The following is a 22,667-nucleotide window of genomic DNA, read 5'->3' as shown; positions in this document are numbered from 1 at the left end:
TTAATAAATGGATTTAAATAAATATTGCATTGTAAACTTTTTTGTACATTTCACTAGTATTATTGCAGTAGATTTGTACTGTATTCATTTGTACTGTATGTGGAAAGAACACAGTGATCTTGGGCTAAACACCCAACTGCACAATGCTTTAAAGTATTTTAAAAGTCTAAAAAGAGTACAAACTGTCACCTCTCATGGAAGCAGCTGTTCACTGACCCTGTCTGCTTGTCAGGACGTCTCACACAAACAGTGAATCATGCTTTAGTTGAACGGTTATTTCTATCAGTGAACCATGATTCACTTCACACATAGATATCCTTACACTAACATTATTGTAGTAAATGTCAACCATATCTAAACACATAAAGTACTGGAACAAATAGTCCTGCCATTGTGCTGCTGTTTTCCTCGTAAAAACCAAATATCTCACCCTATTAGAAAGACAAAAGTAAATGAAACAAAAAGATCATAGGCTATTTTTGTGTGGCCACTGGCCATACAACAATGTTGTTTCTGATCTCTAGGGTGACAAGGCTCCACAGTTGTTTTTACTCTATGACAGCTGTGTGAGCTCTCTGACTTGGCCAACCCAAATTCTTCATGGATGGGATGTTTGGCTATATTTAGAAGGGTACGGTTATATTGAGGTGGCCTCAGACCTGGCTGCCTCTAGTTCTCTGTCTTGACCAGCTAGGACCGTTTGTAGTGAGCTGCCCCGCTTCCATCCACTTCCTGTCCTGAAAGAATGGATCCCCAAGGCTTGAGGGAAGATCTCCGTCTGTTTCAGACCACTTTGCTGCAGGATGGACTCAAAGAGCTTCTGAATGAGAACAAGTTGATTGACTGTGTCCTCAAAGTAGAAGACAGGAGCATCCCCTGCCATCGGCTCATTCTGGCAGCTTGTAGTCCATATTTCCGGGAGCTGTTCTTCTCACAGGATGGCAAAGAAGTGGACAAAAAGGAGGTTGTTCTAGAGAACCTTGATCATTGTGTCATGGATATGATTGTAAATTACATGTACTCAGCAGAGATTGACATCAATGACAACAATGTACAGGATATTTTGGCTGTTGCCAACCGCTTCCAGATCCCTTCAGTGTTCACAGTATGTGTGAATTATCTCCAGAAGAGGCTGTCAAAGAAAAACTGCCTTGCCATCTACAGGCTGGGACTGATGCTGAACTGCGCCAGGTTGGCAATTGCAGCTCGAGATTACATTGCAGATCGTTTTGAGACCATAGCCCAGGATGAGGATTTCCTAGGGCTAGCTCCACCTGAACTCTTTGCCATTATCGGAGCAGATGCACTGAATGTAGAAAAAGAGGAGGTAGTGTTTGAGACCCTCATGAAGTGGATCAGGAAAGACAAAGAGAAGCGAACAAAATCCTTAGAAGAGGCCTTTGAGTGCATTCGTTTCCGTTTACTCCCAGAGAAGTACTTCAAGGAAAAGGTGGAGAAAGATGACCTCATTAAAAGTAATCCTGAGCTTCTCAAAAAAATCAAAGTAATAAAGGAAGCCTTTGCAGGGAAGATTCCTGAGAAGAAAAAGGGACAAGATGATGATGAGGGAGAGGAGGCAAAGTTGCCCGGGTACCTGAACGATAACCGCAGATACGGCATGTACGCCAAAGACGTGGTTCTGATGATTAATGACACTGCTGCTGTGGCCTACGATGTACAGGAGAATGAATGTTTTCTTGCTGCAATGGCAGAGCAGATCCCTCGAAACCACGTCAGTCTGATGTCAAAGAAGAACAATCTGTATGTGTTAGGGGGACTGTTTGTAGATGAAGAGGACAAAGACAGCCCACTGCAGTGTTACCATTACCAGGTATAAATATTTAATTTATATTGTTCATATTGAACTTTTTTTTTTTTTCAAAATAACCTAAAATGTGTCTTTCAGTTGGACAGCCTCACTGCTGACTGGGTTGCCCTGCCACCCATGCCCTCCCCCAGGTGCTTGTTTGCGATGGGGGAATTTGAAAATCTCATCTTTGCTGTAGCAGGAAAAGATTTACAGTCCAATGAGTCCCATGACACTGTTATGTGCTATGACACTGAGTAAGTTCAGTACACCAGTCATTTGAACATGTTCTGTTTGCTTATTGAAAGCACTGTTGAACTCCTAATTTTACCTGCCCGTTTCAGAAAAATGAAGTGGACTGAAACAAAGAAGTTGCCCTTGAAAATCCACGGCCATTGTGTGGTCTCTGAGAACGGGCTGGTGTACTGCATTGGAGGCAAAACAGATGACAAGTAAGACTGCAATGGCAAAAATTTCCATGTGTAGTCAGGCTCAGATTTTCACGTAGTATTAACCCTTCTTGAGAATCATTTTTGTCTCACTGGTAAAGTAAATCGACCAACAAGATGTTTGCATACAACCATAAGAGGTCAGAGTGGAAGGAGGTGGCTTCCATGAAGACACCCAGATCGATGTTTGGCGCAGTTGTCCACAAAGGGAAGATCATCGTCGCTGGGGGAGTCAATGAAGAAGGCCTCACTGCTGCATGTGAAGCATACGACTTTGGAACCAACAAGTACGTTGATTACAGTTTGTAGTGATGTGCAAGGCTGGTTTTTGTTGTGTTTTGATGGAAGTAATTATTTGGTTTTTCAAAGATTTTTTGTTTTCTTTGTTGAAAGCATATATCGTTTAGATTGTTAGTTATTATACACAATTTCCATTTTAAAATCTGATTTAACCATGTTCAAATGAGATACAGTCAAATATTCAAGTGTTGCTGTTTGTTTTTTTCTGTTTGGATACTTTAAATCAATTCTTCCCAGCTTTTTGGCTTGCGTCTCCTCATCACAGACTTCTGAGCAGCTGAACCGAAGAGTTTTTCATCCTCAGATAACTTGATTTGAAAGATTTTAGTTTTTAAGAGAAACCAGAGAAAGAAAGGAAAAATCTGACACAAATGACAAAAAATGCAAAAAAGAGGACACTTTGTGTAACTACACATTTGATCACAGTTAATCTAACATGTTACCTTGATTTGAAAAAAAAACTTACCATAATTCATTCGTGTGTAACCAACTGAAAAAAAGTGACAGAACCCTTGCTGAGATTTGTAAGGATAAGTAAACAACAACAATAACATGGTGCACCTTGTTGCAGGTGGTCACCCTTCACAGAGTTCCCCCAGGAGAGGAGTTCAGTCAACCTGGTCAGCTGCGGTGGAGCTCTGTACGCTGTAGGAGGCTTTGCCATGGTGGAGAACGAGAACAAAGAGTGTGCACCCAGTGAAATCATTGACATTTGGCAGTATGTGTTGACTTTGTTGCATTGTATTATATACCATGTGTGTTGCAGAATTATTTTGTTCGCTTTCTTTTAGAGCAATCTCTCCCGTCATGCCGAGAGTTATTGCGACATGTTTTTATCGTCTCACCAGGTATGAGGAGGACAAGAAACAGTGGACCGGTATGATCAGAGAGATGCGCTATGCAGCCGGAGCCTCCTGCGTGTCCATGCATCTGAATGCAGCCAGAATGCCAAGACTGTAACAACGGTCCAGAGACATTTCACTTTACCGCCTTAGGAAAGAATATTATGCAAAAGCCCTTATTTAGTGGCTCATGATTTTAATTGGCTTTTTCTCTGAAGTCATTGGAGTCTAAAACCGTCACTGCTGATCCTGATCTCCTGAAATGTGGCAATCTTTGACCCACCCATTGAGTATTATTGCTGTCAATGGCTAAATATTTGTATAGAAAGACTATTTTTTTCGTTGATATAACGTGTACCCTATAAATCTCCACTAACCTTCATAGACTGGAGTAAACTAACTGAAGGTTCAGTGATGATGATGCAAACAATTAGTTTGTAAAAATTTGATCTTGGGACAATTTCAGATGTTCATGGTCAAAAGCTCAACAGTCACGATTAAAACGTTTGTGTGACTTATTAGTCAGTACCGACCAAGAGAGGACAGATGTATCAGCTGATGATTTTAAACGTTGGTTCCTGCTGAGGCTCACCATACTGACTTCACAGTTCACAGCCAGTGGTTCAAGATTCAGATCCTTTACAGTAATAAGTAAAAATACCTCACCGTGAGTGTAAGTCCTGTATTTACTCAGTCCTTTCTTAGTAAAAGCACATAAATATTACCAGTAAAATAGTAGTGAAAGTGAAACTACTGAATGTGCAATAATTTTTTCCCAGTCAGTATTTTGCTATAATGTCTGATGTTTTTGGATTAACATTAATGCTGAGTTAATGTGTGTGTGTTGTATTTTACTGCCGTGAATGTTTGAGTTTGATGCTTTTACTACAACGTGTGCTGTTGGCCAGTTTAATCTACAGCAATATCATCATATGTTTGTAGCATGACTTTTTGGTATGTCTAAAAGGTCAGCTTTAGGCCTGTTTTCAGCTTTGTGACAAAGCATTTACCAGACAAACCAAGAGGGTTTTTAAATAGTTGTTTAGCTTAAGAAGTAGAATTTTTCTCAGTGCGTCAAGGAACACTTCATCAAAAACATTCAGAATCACCCAGTTCAGAGATAAATGGTTTTCCATGGGTAGGAAGAGAAATGTGAATAACTGAAGCTGTTGGACAAAATTATAAAGTTGCATCCAATGGATATACTCAACAAAAGTACCATGAATTTGTACTTTAGTACAGTACTTGATTACAGTCCACTGCTGTTCACAGCATGTTATTCGCAAGCAATATGCAAAAGTAGCCAAAAGTGCAAAAAAGAGATACTGAAAAAGATACTGAAGCTTAACATTTTCTTGAAAATATAAATTTTAATACAAAAGCACATGATACACAATCTCACTTAACATGAATGGTGTACATTCATGCCAACTTTATGCTTAGAAACTAAAAATAAGGAGCACTTGGTGAATATTAACAATTTTTAAACCTATGTTCAACTACTTCAGCCTGAAAAAACTCAAAGCTCGGTGCTGGATGTAACATTATTTTCATTATTCAATAAATAAATTCTTCAAGAAGAAAGCTATTCAAATATTTTCTTCTTAAGATATTTCTTCCAGGCATCCTGTGATGAGAGCTCCATGGAGTTCCATTCAAAGTGAGGGATCTGTGAAAAAATATAATAAATTATCTCACTGCCTGAGTGCTGAATTTAATATGATTCAGTGCAAGAGATAAACAATATCACATACAATATTTAAGCGATGCTTTCTCACCTGAACCACACGGTATCCCAGGATTTCGAGGTGTCTTTTTCTCATGAGGGCTTTGCCTTTCATGTTGCGAGAATTCTTGCAGAAGGACTTTGAATCAAGAAAGTCCACAGCCACTCTGAGTGATAAGAACAGAATATCAAACATATTTAATCTGTCAGTGGTCTAATTAGTCATCGTTAGCATTCAGTCTGATTTCTGGTACATCCATACCTCTGAGCTCCAGGTGGCAGCTCATCCCTGATGTTTTCCAGTGAGCTTGTCCCCCAGTGGACCTTTCCTTGCTCTGACATCTGCAGTGTGTTTGGCTCGATGTAGGTCAACGGCTGCAGGTTCTTGTCGAGTATACATTCGAAGTCTGAAGAGGAAAAGTATGGGCACATTATGTTTCCTGCTGTGAATATTTGTCCCGTTTCTTATTCTCTTGTGTTCTTAAGCCAGAATGATGCAGATCAGAGTTCATTTTTGACTAAGCGAATGTGCTCGGTTAGCCAACGTAAACTTTGGAAATGTTTCTAATGTGTTTTATCACCGTATTTAGAACAAGATGTTTAGTTTTTTTGTGATCACTGTGATCATTATTTATTAGAGAAGCAAAAATGCGATAACACGTCCTGTTTTGGGGCCGAGTGTTGAGAAATTTTTTAGTGAACAAAAATGTAATGTGACTGAACCTTAACAATTGAGTTTAGATTCAGAAATTAAAATCCATACATAAAAAGTGACCTGCGACATTGCAAATATAAGGATTATTCTTCATTTGCCTTTTCCTCAAGTACTAATATTAAGGACAGAATAGAAAAGATGTGACAAAATATCAAATCAGTGTTTAAAACTGAAATTAAAATTTACTCACCTATGGTGTAAAAATATGGAGTGACAACTGCTAGTCGAACACGGTTTATGCCATCAAGAACTTCACCCAACATTTTGTGGATTTGCTGTTGTGCAGGAGTGACAAAGCCAGTCCCTGAAAAACATTTTGACAGGTAATTTAGATCATCTCTAATTTATTTCAATTCCATTATAAAAAGCCACGCAAGCCTGTACAACGTTTTACCTTTCTTTTGCATCTGCTGGCAGTAGCGCTCATGAAACCACGGCACCTGGAACTCTGGACACTCAAGACACACAGCGCGATTGAGCTCCATGAGGCGGAGTCTGGTGCGCATATTGAGGGTATCGGGTAGGGCTGTAAGAACAGTTAGTCCTATTCAACAAGTGTGAACTGCTTTAATGCTGTGCTTCCAGTGCATATTAACAATTATGCTTTAAACACAATTTCAATCAAAGTGGAGACATACTTTCTAGTTGGACGTCCAGCTTTCCCAGAAAGTCTAAACTGAAGATTTCTCGGACTAGTTCTTCAGGGAAACAGTCAGCCAAAGCCAAAGAGTACGCCAGGAGAACTAGCAGATGTGGGTCAAAGGAGCCTACAAACACAGAGAGAAGGGGTGTTAGCGTAAGCTCAAAGTAAGTAAAGAAAATGTGTAAACTTATTCACTTACTCATGTGTGGAGTGAAGTGCCGAATATAAACATCATACAACTCGTCTGCTTGTGGATTATCATAATTCAGGACGGAGAAGGGTAGCAGGGTGGCATACGTTGCCGAGTAGTGAATCTTAAAGGAAACAGGAAAAGTACAGTTAACAAATGTTTAACAGCTGCACGCTTAACATGCTGTGAAGACTCCTAGTGCACCTTGTCAACGTCTTTAATGGCCACACTGGCAATACGGTCCATCAAGGGAGGGCAGAGGTGATTTATCTTGGCTAAGAAGAGGGCCAACTCAGGCACATTGGTCCAATTTATTTGGTCCATCATCCGCTGCAGGGTGACCATCGTCTCTCCGACAAGCATCTCCTCAAACCACTCTCCCGAAATGTACTTGAGCTCCTCCAGCACCAAGTCCAGCCTGTCAGCGGTTCGCAGCCTCTGGTGCCCGCAGGCGTTCAGGGTTTGCAGCAGACGGACGTATTTAGTGGGAGTGTTGTGGTGGTAGGAGAGATCAGTACGCACCCACTTGGCGATGGCAAAAGAAATGGTGTTGAGGTCATTGAGGTTGCATTGGGTCACCACTGCATCTACCCGTGAGATCACGCCATTGTCGAGCCGTGAGCAGGGCAGCATGGACAGAATACGAGTCAACATGGTCACCTCAGTGGGGAAGACGCTGCGGTGCAAAAAACTGCAAGATAAAGTGTTATCAGTCTATGTTTTATTGAATCCAAGTGTGAAGCTAAATTGACTGCTTAGTTAAAATAAACACTTACTTGACCAGAATGTTTCTAAGTTTTGTGAAGAGTTTGGGGTTCTGGTATTGCAGCAGAAACAGAGCTTGTGTGATTCTGGCCAATTCCACTGGCTTGTAGTCTTGAAGGTTCCTTTGGATTATCGATACAATTCTGGAAAATAATTTAGTAATAATAAGAGGAATATTTTACAAATATTTAAATAGATATTTCAATATATCAGGAGAGACTTAAACACATTAGCACACAACGTTATGATATAAGGACACCTTACGTTTGATTTTTCAAAGATCTGTGGAAGAGACATACCCTGAGTGGGACACTTAACAATTAAAAAATAAACTTGAGCTCTCTGATGGACAAGCTGTGAAACACTTTTTAAATGAATGGACCTTGTGGTAAGACGTTGTGTCTACTGAGGAAGGTCGCATATTGAAATCACCAGAAGAGATCCTAAGTGCGCACCATTTTCATGGCCAAGAATGAGTGTTCAATATCTATTTCAAAAACATTTATGTCATTCCTATGCTGTAAATTACAGCTGACATATACAGTAATCCTGTTAATGCAGCAGTCTTGAGCTTTGCTGGTGCAAAATGGCAGAGATAGAAACTCACTTGTTCAGTAAACCAAGATTCCTGCTTTGGATCTCCTCTAGAGCTTCTGCTACAGCCATGGTCTGCTGTGGACTGAGCTCATCTGCCAACAGGAGGGCTGTGTTCTCCAACCTGAGAAAGGTAAGATCACATTGGAGATCTGTGAGACTCAAGAACTGGTGTAAACGGTTAGATTTCTACTCATGGATCGTCTGACTATGTTACAGACCGTTCTCTGATCTCCTGACTGGCCATTGGAGCCAGAGTGACAAACAGTTTAGTGAAGGAGAAAGGATCAGTGCTTGAATCAACCAGTTCTGTTAGTCTTTGTTTAGCAGCCAGCCTGAAGTCACAGCTGTTGAACTGCAGGGACTGATACAGCCCCATGATGATGCTAATAGTTTCTGCGTCCATCCTGGGAATGTTGGCCAAGAGGAGCTTGTTGCACTTCTCCAGCAGAGGCCGGTAACAGTATTTGATGTGACGTAGGAACTGCACCACTCTCCGCGGGTTGCTGTGGTTTGAGGGATCCATGGTGTCCAGGAGATGGTCTACCCTGTCAATGAGGGCATCCCGAAGTCGAGGAGACACCAGAGACGCCGTGCTTACCATCAGTACACTTAGGACCCTAGGAAAACACAGCCCGAGAGTAAATACATAACATGAGGTACATATATTTGAAGGTATTTGATCATACTCTGTATGTGTCTCATAACTAACCTGGGATCATCAATAGACGACAACCTCTGATCCACAATACTGGTGATGTGGCCCATTAGAGGACTGTGCTGAAGCTGCTGATCACTTAGACAGACGGCAAACTTGGACAGGGATGTCATCGGAATTCTGCAAAATTCGAAATTTTGGAAATTTGGATTTAGGACTGTTGGTTGGGACACAACAGTTGAGGGTGTCATCTTCTATTCATTTGGCATTTTACAAGCAATTATTTGACACTGTAATTTTCCAGATTACAAAATAATGGAAATGGTAGTTAGCTGTAGCCTGACATCTCATTAACTTAAGACAAGTTGAAAACAAAAAAATGTGTTGCAAGCATACCTGTCTAATCTGAGCCATGTTTCTGAAACCAACTGCTGAACAAGAGAGTCATGTGGTTCCACATTGAACCTAAAAGACAAAAATACAGTAAGTTATCATAAGTAGCTTGGATTTCAAACACAGGTAAAATGATTGTGTCTATATCTTAATGTACCTGAGGAAAGTGTATAGCGTGTCCACCAACATACAATCATCCATCAGAGCGATTTTGTTCTCCGCTAAAACCCGGAGAGTCAAGAACTGCGGGTGGCTCTTGGTGTGCTCAACAGTCCGGAGTATTTGTGGTTTCTCTTTCTGAAACTGCCACAGCATAACTACAGCACAGCCTACATGGTTCACTGTGAGCTTGGCCTTGTTTTTGCCCACCACATCAAACACCTGGTCTTCAGCAGAGCAAACCTGCAGTTGCTCCAGAACCTGGTCTCGGTTCACTGTCCCACCATGAAGGTGCCTCCGTAGAAAGGAACTCGCACACCTGAGCCGATGCATTACCACAGACTTCAGCTAAAATTAAGTATGCACTGGGGTTTTCATTGTACCAACACAGTGTCCACTGTCCACCTCAATGTCAAACCAACAGGGTAGGCTCAGCCAGCTTAGATCACATCATAAACAGTGTGGATCACATCCACAGAATTTCAGTCTGGAGGTTGTAGTGGGACCTGTGTCAACTGAAGAAGAAAACCCATACAGAAGAAACAACACACCATGAATAACTTAAATCATGTTTGGTTATAAGCTTAATTGTAAGGACACAGAAAACACACAGTGAAGTAAGCTCGGTGCGACATGCTGACCTCAGGCTCAAATGATTTCCTCTTGCAAGACGCCCCATTCAGACATTTCATACGACTTTCCTTTTGTATAACTTATCACTACACAGTAGTGAGCTATCAGTAGCTAAGTTCAGTTTGCTAACCAAGTATTCACGTGGATGGAGAAACAGGCACTTGAAAGGACGGACAGGCCCAGATTAACTTTGCTAACTGGATTTATAGATAGCCGCCTACAGATTATAGCGATTCAAACTTTGCATCTCTGTCACAAATAGAATATTGTCATTAAATTCAGGCATTCAAAGTCAAAATTAACCAGCATGTATGCTATAACCTTTCACTTCCGTAGCGAGTGACATAATGAAGTGGATGAATATAAAACCCTTCGTTTTGCCTTTCAGGCAACATCTCATGAACGCTGGAGTCCCCCAGCATCTTTAAGCATGCAAATCGTACTGATTGGGGGACCCACTGGGGTGATTTTCTGGTAAAAGTACCCATAATATAACAAACATTGTTTAGACGTGTTATGATTTCTATCACACAGACACAAGTCAAGAGTCTAGGCTGGGGAAGTCCAACTCGAAAAGACCGCCACCATTCCCCAGTATGAGAATAGATATTGAAGTCTGGCCCACCGAGGTCGGCACGTCAGGTCTGTCTGGCAGATTCAAGGCCGGAATTATTACATGGACGTTAATTGGTGACGTGATTGATTCAAGCAGCCGTAAAGAACGTTGCACCTGACAGGCAACTTTCAGGTCAAAAATTTCACATGAGTTCCCGGCTACGCACCTCGCTGCGTTGAAATACATTGACGTCCCTGCGGCGCCATCTTTAGAAAACAGTGAGCTCAACACTGAATGAAACTTAATTTTCGTCGTTTGCGAGAGCTGATCTCTGTATGGACTGATATCGCTCGGATTCCAGGTGACGTGATTTCGCATTCACCCTATCTTAGCGATGTATGAGCGTAGTTAATACGTCGAAATTGTACGATTAACGTTATGTAGAGGCAGCCCTCTACATGTTGTCTGTCTGGCGCTAAATGAACATGCTAATGCTAACAGCAGGCCTAACATTAGATAGATACTATGGGGGGTGACCGTGTGCATATGTGAAACCACAACGATAGAATCCAGGCTGGTGAGTATTTGAGCTGGGGCATTTGTAATTATTATACACTTCGCAATCGGCTCCACATATGAAGTGAGACTTTCTAGGCGCTAGCTAGCTCGCCATCGCTAGCGAATGTAAAACAGATGAAGACTAGCCAAGTCTAATTTTGCATACAATCCAGCTGTCGTCGCAGCGTCAGTTGTGTTAAAAACGTCCATCTTGTTAATGGGATATCTTGTAAGTGATCAGAAATAATTTCCAGTAAACACATTAACGATTTATTTTTTAAAACATGCCATTAGTAGCATTTCAAAATTGAACAGGACAATTTGATCAAATCTTGCATATCTGAAGGATATTATAGCTACATCCTACTTGCAAATTATTTCTAGCTATTTTGAAATTGATCCTTGTGCTATTTTTGGTTTTTACCTTCAGGTGTTTAATAAGTAGAGGTGATCATGGGGATCAAGGTTCAGCGTCCTCGGTGCTTCCTTGACATTGGAATCGGTAATGTGCTCGGTAAGAAACATCAGCTTTATGGCTACTTCGCTCATTTACTCAGTCAGCTGTCACCATTTTTTGGTAACTTTTGCTATAGGTAATGCTGACAGCCCTGGTATAAATTTCCTTCCTTAATGTGATACTTTTCAGTTATTGTTGAAACAGTTTTAGGGAAGTGTTAATGAAACTGTTAAGTAAATTTGGTGGATACAGTTTGTGTTGCTGTTGTATAGTATAGCATTGAAATAGCAAGTAGTAGTCTAGTTGAAGAAAAAAATCTTTATGTTTAGTCTGCCATCAATGATATACATGGAATAGACAGAATATTATAGTGTAGTATTCATCAACTGTAAATTTCCATAACATTCAATCATCATCTTTGTTTTTGGGCTTCATAGGATATTTTGCGAGGATGTCGTAGTAGACTTTATTAACTTTGGCCAGACATACCTAATACCTAATGAACTAACAGCTGAAGGTAATTTGTAATTGTGCTAAACAAACATAACATAGTAACAGTGCTCTTTCCTCACAGTTGGCAGAGTGGTTGTGGAGCTGTTTTCAGATATCTGCCCCAAAACTTGTGAAAACTTCAGATGTCTTTGCACAGGTGAATACTGTTTTTTTTTTCCCGCAAATGAATATGCCAGGAAGCTTTTCACTTCAAGGCTCAGTTTTAATATTGATAAATACTGTTGTTTCACCCAGGTGAGAAAGGTGTTGGCAAAGGAACCCAGAAACCCCTGCACTACAAAGGATGTCTGTTCCATCGCATTGTAAAAGACTTCATGATTCAAGGAGGAGACTTCAGTGAAGGTGAGTTAATAAAGATCAAAGGCTGTGAATGATGTACTCAGCTCAGATCGCCTGTGGTCAAGATGGGTCAAAATATGGTCCATACTGACTGCAAGTCTCTTTGTAGTTTGCATCGCAAAGTTTTTGTTCTGTTCTGTTTTGTTTTTACCTGACATACATGCAGATGGTGTCAGCTTCTAAAAAATGAAAGCATCAACAACGTGTGATCTATTTGGACCTCTTGCTTAGCTCATTTTATCTGTTCTCTGATGTCATAGGTAACGGAAGAGGAGGCGAATCGATCTATGGAGGCTTTTTCGAAGGTAAAGAGGCCACTGTCAGAGCTGTCAGTTGTTATCCAAACCGACGTTGGCTTCAAGATGGCAGTACAATCTTATCCTTTTCCCCCAGATGAAAGCTTTGCTATTAAACACAACAAGGAGTACCTGCTGTCGATGGCCAATAGGGGCAAAGATACAAATGGATCACAGTTTTTCATGTAAGCACTGTGTGTTTTCCTACATATCAAAAAAATTATGCCTTATTAATTCACACTTTATCCTTACAAATAATTATTTGTCTTTTTGATTGGCTTGCTGTGACACTTCAGAACAACAAAACCCTCGCCACATCTGGATGGGTAAGTGCTGCTTAATTGCATCTGAAATTCTGATTAACTGCATAGTGCAGAAGTGTGTTTTGCTTGACTCAACACCATTGTGTTTTTTCAGTGTCCATGTGGTTTTTGGCCATGTAATTTCTGGCCAAGAGGTTGTTCAAACCATGGAAAACCAGAAAACTGACGCAAATAACAAACCATATGCTGATGTGAAAGTTTTGAACTGTGGAGAGCTTGTCCCTAAATCTAAAGGTTTGTGTGCATGCAGTATTTTAAGTACTTTAAAAATCAGTTTTCCACTTCAGGTGTAATATTTTTTCTGCTGTTGTCTGAGCTAATATGTTTTTTAGGTTTTATAAAGTGGTGTATAAAGACTCTTAATATTTGCAGCAAAGAAAGATGAAAAAAAGAGGGAACGAGCCTCTTCCAGTTCCAGCAGCAGCTCCAGCGAATCTGAGAGCTCATCAGAAACCTCCTCTGATTCTGAAGACTCTGAGAAAGAATCGAAGAAGAAGAAGAAGAAGGCAAAAAAGCTTAAAAAGAAACAGAAGAAGAAGGACAAGAAAAGGTACCTAGTTTATCATCCCTTAAAGGAATAGTTCACCTAAATGAGAATTCAGTCATTATCTACTCACATCCATCCCAATGGAAGGTCAGGTGCGGTTTCTTAATCTACGAAGCAATTCTGGGGCTTGACAGCAAAATAGCCTTGTAGCATTCTCCCAAACAACTAAAGCAGATGAGAAATTGTTTTAAAAGGTAAAAAACAACCCAAAACAACTTAAAATGACTTGGATTACGCCAGACAAGCTGGATATTGCACTGCAAAACTCTGGAAATGTTTTGTGGACTATGAAACATCACCCGAATATTGATCGGCATGGGGGTGAGTAGATAATGACTGAATTTTCATTTTTGGGTGACCTGCTCCTTTAACTGTCAACAGTGTAAACACTGCCTTTGATCTGAGCTGCATTGCTTTCATAGGTCAGAGGCTGAAAGTGCTGAAGAGAAGGAACAAGAAGAGTTGGTAACATCTACTGTACGTCCTGAAGAAATTCCACCCATCCCAGAGAATCGATTCCTCATGAGGAGGAGCCCCCAGGCAGTCCAGAAGTCAAAAGAAGAAGTGGAAAAAGATCAGCGGAATAAAGAGGAGAGGACAAGAGAGAAGTTAGTCAGCTTGATAGGCATTCATTATCTCAAATACCCAAATAATGCTCTCCTCTGTTAATTAATGTGTTTTTTTTTTTTATCTCTCCAGTACTGGCATATCATATAATTCTCAGTCAGCATATCACAGAAGACTGGTGACGACACGGTCTGGGAGGAAAATAAAAGGCAGGGGTCCAAGGGTAGGTGCACTGCAACTGCATTTTTTTCCACTTTTCATATTGTGTTTGAGACTGAGCATGTCAGGTCGTTTTTATATACATAATTTAATTTCATCGTTTATAAACACTTTTAAATAGAGTTTTGTTAGTTAAGTGCTTTGTCGTTTGTCCTGTCCAGCGGTATCGGACTCCATCGCGCTCTCGCTCTAGGTCCAGAGATCGGTTTCGGCGCAGTGAAACCCCTCCACACTGGCGTCAGGAGATGCACCGTCAGAGGATGAGGGCGGTCACTGGAGAACGCTGGATTAAGGGTGACAGGCAAGATAACCTCACTTTGGAGCTAACGAGTGTCATTAAATTGTGGTAAAATTTGAAAGCAGATAATTAGATTGTGCTGTGAACCTTTGAGTGGTGTGTCTAACAAACACATGTATATTATTGAACTCTGTCATGTAGGTTCATCATGTTGCCTGATGTCAGTTGTTTTGTTCTGTCAGTGACATTTAGTCTTCACTTTTGTTTTGTTACAGAAGTGACATGAATGAAACCAAGGATGATTCTGCTAAAACTCCGAGAAGAGAGAGACGGACCTCCAGTGCAAAGCGTGAACACACAGATGAGGGTAGAAAAGAAAAGAAAACTCAATCACGTAGATCCAAAAGCAAAGAAGAGGATGCTGTCCAACAGGATGAGAAGCAAAGCAAACACAAGGCAAAGAAAAGGGATAAGTCTCAAAGCCGCAGTAAAAGCAGAGACAAGACTAGGAGGTCAAAAAGCAGAGAGAGGAGTCACAAGCGCAGAAGTGATGAGAGAAGAGGTCGCTCAAGGAGCAAAGACCGAAATTCTAAAAAGAAAGATAAGGAGACAGAATCCGATCATAGTAAAGATAGAAATAAGGGTCACGAGTCTGATAAAAAGCATAAAGAGGAGACCAAAGGAAGTAATGGTGTTAAAACTAGGACAAAGTCACAAAGTAAGGAAAGAGCAACAAAAGACGAGCACAGATCTAGCAGCAGGAACAGGGATAGAAGTAGACCTGCATTATCAAAAGATGAGGAAAAACGTGAAAAAGACAGAGAGAAGGACAGAGAACGTAGCAGGAGTCAGGAGAGACGACACAACAGCGAAAAAGAAAATAGAAAGCGAGGAACATCCAGGGATAAGGAACATCGAACAAGAAGTCCAGACAGAAACAAGCCTAGAGACTCGCACAGAAGCCGACGATCCAGAAGCAGAAGTAATAGGAGAGACCACAGCAAAGAACGATCATCTTATAGAAAGGACAGAGACAGAGACGCCAACCAAAGGAGAAGACGCAGCAGCAGCTCTGACAGTGACAGAGACAAGAAAAGGAGGAATGAAAAGAGTCCAGATTCCAAGCAGAGCAGAGCCAATAGTACCTCCAAATCCAAAGACAGAAGAAGCCCAGTCAAACCAAGACCAGATAGTACAAAAGGCAAAGACAGAAACGACAGCAAGAGGAATAAATCGAGCTCTAGCTCAAGCTCTGACAGTGACTGATATCATAAAGGAGTAGGGTGAGGATTCCAGAAGTCCTGTTTTGTACCCACTATACACGTAGTATGCAACAACAGCTTTCCATCTACAGTGAGACTCATTCACATTCATCACTCCGGGCAGAAAACCCAGTCCAAGGCTCAGCCAAAGCCAGCATCATTCAGAGATCTGTTAAAGTGAATTTCCAAAACCGTTTAGTACTGACATTGCAGCAGATGTCAAGCTAGAAGAGAGAAAATGTTGCAAGCTTTGGCTGACGTGGACTTCTAGGGGCTGGCTTCACAGCAAACATTTGGACTTGTCAGAGCAGGGAAAACACAAGTAAACTTAATGGCAGTAATGACCGTTCAGTCACTTCTTTTAAGTGTCCCAGTAACAAAAGCAGGATGTTTTCAAAGTGGGCTGCAGCAGTCATTAATACACCTGTGAGTTTCCTGCTGTGACATGTCAAAATGTCTGCTGGGCAGCCAGTCCGTTTGGCCCGGACTAGAAGTTGTGTGTTTGTGTTACACTGCTGATGGGTAGCTGAGGCTGCATGGCCAGTGTGGAGAAGAGAATCTGTGACTGAAAAGTGACTGCTCGCCAGAAGTGTGTACTGCATTAGCAGTGAATTTAAAAGTACTGGGTATTCTTTTAATTGTACATGACCAGAGGAAGTTGGTTCGAAGGCTGTTTTTTTTGGGGTTTTTTTTATTATTGTGGATTCTTTGGTAAATTATATTTTGGCTTTACATACAATAGTTGAAATTTCAGATGGTTTCTAAAAACAGATTTAAAGTTTTACTGCAACAAGAGACTCATTTAGTATCTTTGTCCCTGAGGACAGTTTCTCCTGAGTTTGATTTCATTGTTTTGTTATTTAACGCAGTTGTTGAAAACAGTCAGGACTTCCTTTTTTGGCAAATGTCTGGCATTAACCTGTCAAGTTATTTTTACTGTTATTAGTTTGGGGGAAAAAAAAAAACTTCATTAATTCTGTAATTCCTTGCATGTTTATCCCTGCTAATGTTAAATAAAATGCGTGCACCCATGTTTTTTTTTTTTTTGTATTTCCATGACCCTTGACTGTAATTTTATTTGTTAATTGGCTTTGAGATACCTCTGGTTTGTCTTTTTGTTTTTTTTTTTTAAAGAATGAATGGAAAAACATTGTCAATGTTATGCTGTAAGTACAACATAAAATCAATTTGTATAAATTGTGTTTTGTCCAGGCTGGTTTTAAGAACTCCGCTCCAGTGTAGAATAAATTAAAAGGCTCAGATTTCATTTTAATCAGGTGTTTCAGTATTATTAAATACTATCACCTCAGATGATTTGTTGGCCAACATTACCAGCATCTGAAATGACACAAAAATGGGCAAGTGTAGAGATTTCTTGGAGATCTTCCTCGTCTGCAGTGGTCAGGACCTACCAAATGTGGGCCAAGGAGGGAAAACCAGTGAACCAACCACAGGGTCATGGGCAGCTAAGGTTCACTTATGCATGATCCAGTAAGAGCTACAGTCGCTCAAATGGCTGAATAAAATGCTCGGTCCAGCAGAAAGGTGTCACAACACACTGTTAGGTCACAGACTGGTCAGGGTTCCCATGCTGACCTGTGTCCACCACCAAAAGTGCCTATAATGGGCATGTGAGCATCAGAACTGGACTGGATGGAGTAATGGAAGAAGGTGACCTGAGCTAATGAATCATATTTTCTTTTCCATTAGGTGGATGGCTGGGCATGTGCACATCACTTACCTGGGGAAGACATGGCACCAGGATGCACTATGAAGGCAAGCTGGCGGAGGCAATGTCGTGCTCTGAGCAATGTCCTGCTGGGAGACCTTGGGTGCTGTCATTCATGTGGATGTTACTTTGACTCGTACCAGCTACCTGAACGCTGTTTCTGACCAAGTACACCCCTTCATGGAAACCGTATTCCATGATGGCAGTGGCCTCTGTCAGCAGGATACTGTGACACACAACAGGTTTGTGGTGTTGACTTGGCCTCCAAATTTGGAAAAAACATGTTCGATCCGTGGAGGCTCCACCTCGCAACTTAGCAGAAATAGCGGAGACAATTTCTCTGCTATGGTTTTTTTTTTTTTTTTTTTTGGGCTGTTGGCCAGTTTCACAACAGAATGTGTGAAATAGTATAAAAGCTTCCTACACAGTGTATGATGTACTACAAGAGGATGTAAATTATGCACTCTGAGGTGCCAAACAACAGCAGTGGCATGGAGACTGAGATGGGTCCACGGCTGCACACGAATGCGAGGGTTGTTGCAGTTTAGGTCATTGCCTTAAACACATGAAGATACTTCAATCAGGCCAGCAGATTCCCCAAGACACGTTTTATCCCACAATGCAATGCAGTGTATTTTGTAAATATAAAAGTCATGCAGCACTACACCTGTAAATGATTATGCAACATAATGACAGTTTATAAGTGTTCAAAATCCCAATTTATTATTCACTAGAGTAGTGTAATGAGGGAGTGATTGCTAAAAGAAGTTACTAAGACATTCAGTATGTTCAAAAAAAACTGACCAGCTGTTAATGAACTGTCACCATGAAAATCCAAGTCTCTTCTTTGCTTCTTGAATATCTACAGCCTCATTGAGCTTTCTAATGTTCTGGGTGACAACAGAGACATACTTGGGCATTTCAGCACCAGAACAGTCCTGGACAAGGTAGATGGGCTTGGCTCCGCTAGAAATGGGACCAAGGCCTCCTCCGATGCCGTCCCTTGCAGCTTTGTAAAGCGGAAACACGTTTCGCTGAGACTCTGCCGCTGCGTCGATGACTTGCTGTGAATACTGTTGAAAGTGGTTTTCCTCTTCAGCGATGAGTTTAGCGTTCTGCTCTTCAAACTCATGTTCTTCTTTTCTCAGCTGCTTGTGCCTTGCACTTTTCTCAGCCTGTATTTGAAGGATGAAACATAAACGTCAGTTATTTTATCTTTTTCTGAGAACAAAGACCATAACTACCACCAAACAATTGCTCATTTTTGTAATATGTTCGAGAACGGTTTCAACAGTACCATTTGTGTGGCATTGAAGTCTTGTAATTTTCTCCTTTCTTCTTTGATCTGCTGAGCCTTCACTTGTTGTTTCTCAGAAAATATTCTGTCAGCCTCTTTCTTGGCCTGAAGTTTGTCTTGGGCCTCCTGTTTTGCTGCTTTGTCCCTCTGCTCCTTTTCTTGTCTCTGACGAAACACACTTTGTGTTACGGGTGCGATAAACATTTATTAGCTGCAGCTGGATTAATTCAACATGTTTTTGTGTGTTATGACCCCCACATAAATGACTGAAAAGTAACAGCTGAAGTCGTGTTACCCTGAATTCTCTGTGTTCAATGATCGACTTCAGCATTGCAGCCCTCTTCTCCTCCTCCTCCCTCTGCTGCTGTGCCTTTTTTGCGTCCTGCTCAGCGACAGCCTTTGCGATCCTCTGCTCCTCACTAGCTGCAAGCTCCTGCTGTGTGACTGACAGTTTGCTCATGATGCTCTCTCTGCGCATCTGGGCCTCCCTGAAGAATGAAACACAGTCACAAAGGTGATAACCAGGGATTCCTAGTTACTGCATGCTTGTGGTGTCAAGACCAGTAACTGGATTTGTTTGGCTTATGTGCTGACTGTTCTGCTGGGTCTCACCTGAACAATTCTGTTTCTCTGGCTTTGCGTAACTTCATCATTTTTTGTTTAGCAGAGAGAAAAAGTTTCCTTTGCTCCTCTTCAGCCTCCTGTTTTTGTGCATCTGTTGCTCTTATGAGGTCCCTGTTGTTTAGATGTTCCTGTAAATACAGAGTAGATAATCATAAACATATGTGTCATGAGGATATGAAGAGATAACTAGTGCTGCTAAGACTATACCAGATGAGATCGCATGAGGTCTCTCTTCTGCTTTGACTGTCTTTCTTCTTCCATTCTTTGCTCCCACTGATACAGCTCGTGAAGACGTTGAATTTCCTCTCCATGCTTCTTGTTCTCTTGTTCCAGTTGCTCTCTTATCATCTCATTTTCCTTGATTCTAAACAGGAGGAATGTGAAGCAAATTTTTAGTCAAGTCTGCTTTTCCAGTTTGCATTTGGAAGTTAGACGCTCATTTGTGCCCACTGCAAGCAGGAGACCATACACTGACATCATCATCATCAGACTGACAGTTACTGCTACAGTAATGAAAATATGTGAAAAATATGTGAAATAGGCACCCTCATATCTATAACCCTGTGATGAACCTGGCAACAGTGAGACTTACTGCTGTTTCAGGTCCTCTGCAACAGCCTCTCTCTCAACCTTTTTCTTAAGCTCTTCCTCCTGTTTTTGTCTCAAGGCTTCATCCTCTCTGGTCTTCACCATATCCATGAAGTCTTTGTCCACATCTTTAGAGGCACTCTTGAGTCTTTGCTTCATTTCGATCTGAGCCTCCCTCTCCTTCAGCACCTCTGACAACAAGAGCCCACGCTGTAGAAGTAGGAATAGTCAATAATTATGCCAAAACTTTAGCTAAACACATAGAAGTGATAATAATTTTCAAGTGACACCGACATGTAACCCTCGAACACGGTCGGTTTGGTAATACAGCTGAGTCTTGGCTTTTTCAATGGCCTCTTTCCGCTTCTGCTCCTGATATGCGGCCTCTTCTTTATCAATCAGTTTCCTTTTCTCCTCCTCAATCTCATCCCGAATTTTCTTTGCCTCCAGCTTTTTTTGCCTTTGACCCTTTGATAAAAGTAACCACGCAGAGCATTAACCTTTTGGTTGACAGCAGTACATTACGCTTTTTGCAACCTCACAAACACACCTAAATGTAATACTTTAAATTTACAACTTACAGCAATGGTATTGGACCACCGTTTCACAACCTCTTCTGACTGCAAGTGTAGGCTCTCTCTCTGTTTCGCTGCCTCTCTCATGCTCTCCTTCTCTTTATTAACCTGGTTCATTTCATCTTGAACCCTCAGCCATTCAGTCTTGGATAACACAGTGATTTGGCGGAGGTCTGGTGGCTGGATCATCCAGCAGGCTTCCTCAGCTGAAGATGCTATTGTAAAAAAGGAAGAAATGATCATAAGAAGACCTCCTATATATGTGTGTACATGTGTGTGTGAGTGTATGTGTATATATGTAAAAATAAAATAAATCAATAGTCACATATTTCATGTTTTTCTCGAGGAGCAGTTTACGTTCATACTTAACATTTTACACTTATAGTATGTGTTGTAGTCTTCAGTTTATTGTTGTGTATGATATGTGTGGATAGTTTTTATTGCTGCATACTATATGAACAATGCAAATGTCCGTAGGTTTGAAGGCTATTTTCAGTCCTTTTGTTTTAACTAAATTAATTTAAATTTGCCAGTTTTTAGGCAAAAAATAAAATCAAATAAAAATACACATCGCAGTAAAATTAGAGAAAAATGGAAATTCTCAGGCTCTTTTCATGGCTATAGCCAAATGTTTTTTGGACTCTTGAATTTCTAAAATCATGGCTATGCCCCTATAAAATAAATAAAAATAAATAAATAAAAAATACTGCTGTAGAGTGACACCCCGCTTATCAAATATATCCAGCGTACAGGAAGTTTTCTTTTGAAGGATCTTATATTGCCTGTTAGCCATGACTGCTAGCTTACCGTGTGGGTGGTTAACTGCTCTCACCTCTCTTACTGGAGCCTCTTCGTCTGCCATACTGAACGACCGATTCCATTTGTATTCGATATATTAATGAAAGAAATTGTGATTAGGACGAGCTAGCTAGCTTTAGCTCTTTCTGGATCACATACAATAAAAACCTGATTAGTTTCCTTGGTTACATATGGCTTCGTCAGGTTTAGTATTTGTTGTATGGTATCTAGGCAACGCTTGGACACGTCTGAGGCCTTTCTGCTGTTCGACGACAGGTGGCGCTTTAGTTTTTATCTTTTTTTATCTATAGGGTTTGTGCTTTCTGTTGAGTATGGAGTTAAAATGTCCTTCCAGCAGGTTAAACTAGATTCATGCGACTAAACTGCCTACTCTGTATGTGAACTGAGTAACTTAAAAAAATATTTTGGTTTGTAATAGAATATAATTCATACTTCCTTGCTCTTCTTGTACTCCTGTTTAGAAGGTAAACAGCCAATCATAGCTGACTGACACTGGTGAAATCTAAGAATAATTATATGAATTCTACACAGGAACAAATGACTTGCATTTTAAAAGCAGATATAATGGTGTGATTGTTCCAGACATGTCTTATTACTGAGCCCACACTAAGATAAGGGGGCTGTCATGTGCAGCCGAATAAGTCAGGTGGTGAATAGTGTCGGTTACATTAAGACTGAAAAATGGACTTGCCTGACCTGACTTGCTGAAGAAAGATACAAACAAGTTTGCTATTCCTTGCGGGATTGATTTTTTCCCCTCAACAAAACAGCCATTGTATATTATATTCCATTTCATTTCAATAATTCCATATGGATATACAGTGTGTGAGTTTATGTTGATCGTGTCTCTAGGGGAAAGCTTTCTCTTTGTCACCTGACACTACTGAAATATTTCCATTTCATGCTTCTTCATATTTTTATTCCATCTTATTTAAGAGCTAAACATAGGCCTAGTAGGTTTTACTCAATTAACTTTACATAGTCACCAGTTACTTTGCCAGTTAAGTTTTTAACATAAACAATATGATAAACATAGCATGAGTCTTTAAAATAAGATACAAAAATATAGGTAAAATACATATAAGAAAAAATATTAATACTACAATGTCAAAAATACTCATTTACAAATAAAACCCCTGTATCAAGTATTTAAATATAATCGGGAAAATGTTCCTAAAGTATTAAAGGTAATATAATTCTTATAATAACAAATCCCGTATCAGCCTGCACAATGACAGACCTACGTAAATCTCTGATCTATTAAGTACATTTCTTGCGAAAATACT

The 22,667-nt window shown here is 40.6% G+C and overlaps 4 protein-coding genes across 8 annotated transcripts; 2 read left to right on the top strand and 2 right to left on the bottom strand.

The window, feature by feature from the left end:
* Positions 1-28: 28 nt before the first annotated feature.
* Positions 29-4,148, top strand: klhl41a (kelch-like family member 41a). The gene is made up of 6 exons (XM_046403574.1): positions 29-1,831; positions 1,907-2,064; positions 2,152-2,259; positions 2,358-2,543; positions 3,128-3,274; positions 3,405-4,148. The coding sequence occupies exons 1-6, from the start codon at positions 746-748 to the stop codon at positions 3,514-3,516; spliced, it is 1,797 nt and encodes a 598-aa protein (XP_046259530.1). The 5' UTR covers positions 29-745; the 3' UTR covers positions 3,517-4,148.
* Positions 4,149-4,748: 600 nt separating this feature from the next.
* On the bottom strand, positions 4,749-11,558 carry fastkd1 (FAST kinase domains 1). 3 transcript variants are annotated; one of them, XM_046403569.1, is made up of 15 exons: positions 11,413-11,558; positions 9,240-9,756; positions 9,086-9,154; positions 8,744-8,869; positions 8,253-8,651; positions 8,045-8,155; positions 7,449-7,580; positions 6,877-7,363; positions 6,682-6,796; positions 6,478-6,606; positions 6,234-6,365; positions 6,030-6,143; positions 5,387-5,531; positions 5,177-5,291; positions 4,749-5,067 (listed from the first exon to the last, which is right to left on the bottom strand). In XM_046403569.1, the coding sequence occupies exons 2-15, from the start codon at positions 9,572-9,574 to the stop codon at positions 4,984-4,986; spliced, it is 2,493 nt and encodes an 830-aa protein (XP_046259525.1). In that variant the 5' UTR covers positions 9,575-9,756; positions 11,413-11,558; the 3' UTR covers positions 4,749-4,983. The 3 variants fall into 3 exon arrangements, with proteins under 3 accessions (XP_046259525.1, XP_046259526.1, XP_046259524.1); XM_046403570.1 differs by lacking the exon at positions 11,413-11,558 and adding an exon at positions 10,657-10,792; XM_046403568.1 differs by lacking the exon at positions 11,413-11,558 and adding an exon at positions 9,883-10,398.
* ppig (peptidylprolyl isomerase G (cyclophilin G)) lies at positions 10,656-16,946 on the top strand. 3 transcript variants are annotated; one of them, XM_046403571.1, is made up of 13 exons: positions 10,656-10,791; positions 11,419-11,502; positions 12,020-12,094; positions 12,193-12,300; positions 12,558-12,602; positions 12,691-12,778; positions 12,890-12,919; positions 13,011-13,150; positions 13,289-13,466; positions 13,886-14,071; positions 14,163-14,253; positions 14,411-14,550; positions 14,763-16,946. In XM_046403571.1, the coding sequence occupies exons 2-13, from the start codon at positions 11,442-11,444 to the stop codon at positions 15,751-15,753; spliced, it is 2,133 nt and encodes a 710-aa protein (XP_046259527.1). In that variant the 5' UTR covers positions 10,656-10,791; positions 11,419-11,441; the 3' UTR covers positions 15,754-16,946. The 3 variants fall into 3 exon arrangements, with proteins under 3 accessions (XP_046259527.1, XP_046259528.1, XP_046259529.1); XM_046403572.1 differs by lacking the exon at positions 10,656-10,791 and adding an exon at positions 10,871-11,007; XM_046403573.1 differs by lacking the exon at positions 10,656-10,791 and adding an exon at positions 11,073-11,217.
* Positions 16,947-18,178: 1,232 nt separating this feature from the next.
* Positions 18,179-21,591, bottom strand: cfap210 (cilia and flagella associated protein 210). Its single transcript, XM_046403567.1, has 9 exons — positions 21,395-21,591; positions 20,569-20,777; positions 20,282-20,455; positions 19,992-20,197; positions 19,607-19,763; positions 19,388-19,527; positions 19,071-19,263; positions 18,776-18,940; positions 18,179-18,653 (listed from the first exon to the last, which is right to left on the bottom strand). Exons 1-9 carry the CDS (start codon positions 21,441-21,443, stop codon positions 18,300-18,302), a joined length of 1,647 nt encoding a protein of 548 aa, XP_046259523.1. The 5' UTR covers positions 21,444-21,591; the 3' UTR covers positions 18,179-18,299.
* Positions 21,592-22,667: the final 1,076 nt, after the last annotated feature.

This window comes from Scatophagus argus, chromosome 11 (assembly GCF_020382885.2).
Source record: "Scatophagus argus isolate fScaArg1 chromosome 11, fScaArg1.pri, whole genome shotgun sequence".
Lineage (NCBI taxonomy): Eukaryota > Metazoa > Chordata > Actinopteri > Scatophagidae > Scatophagus > Scatophagus argus.
Note: the sequence above shows the minus strand (reverse complement) of the source record. Positions and strands in the feature narration are given on the sequence as shown.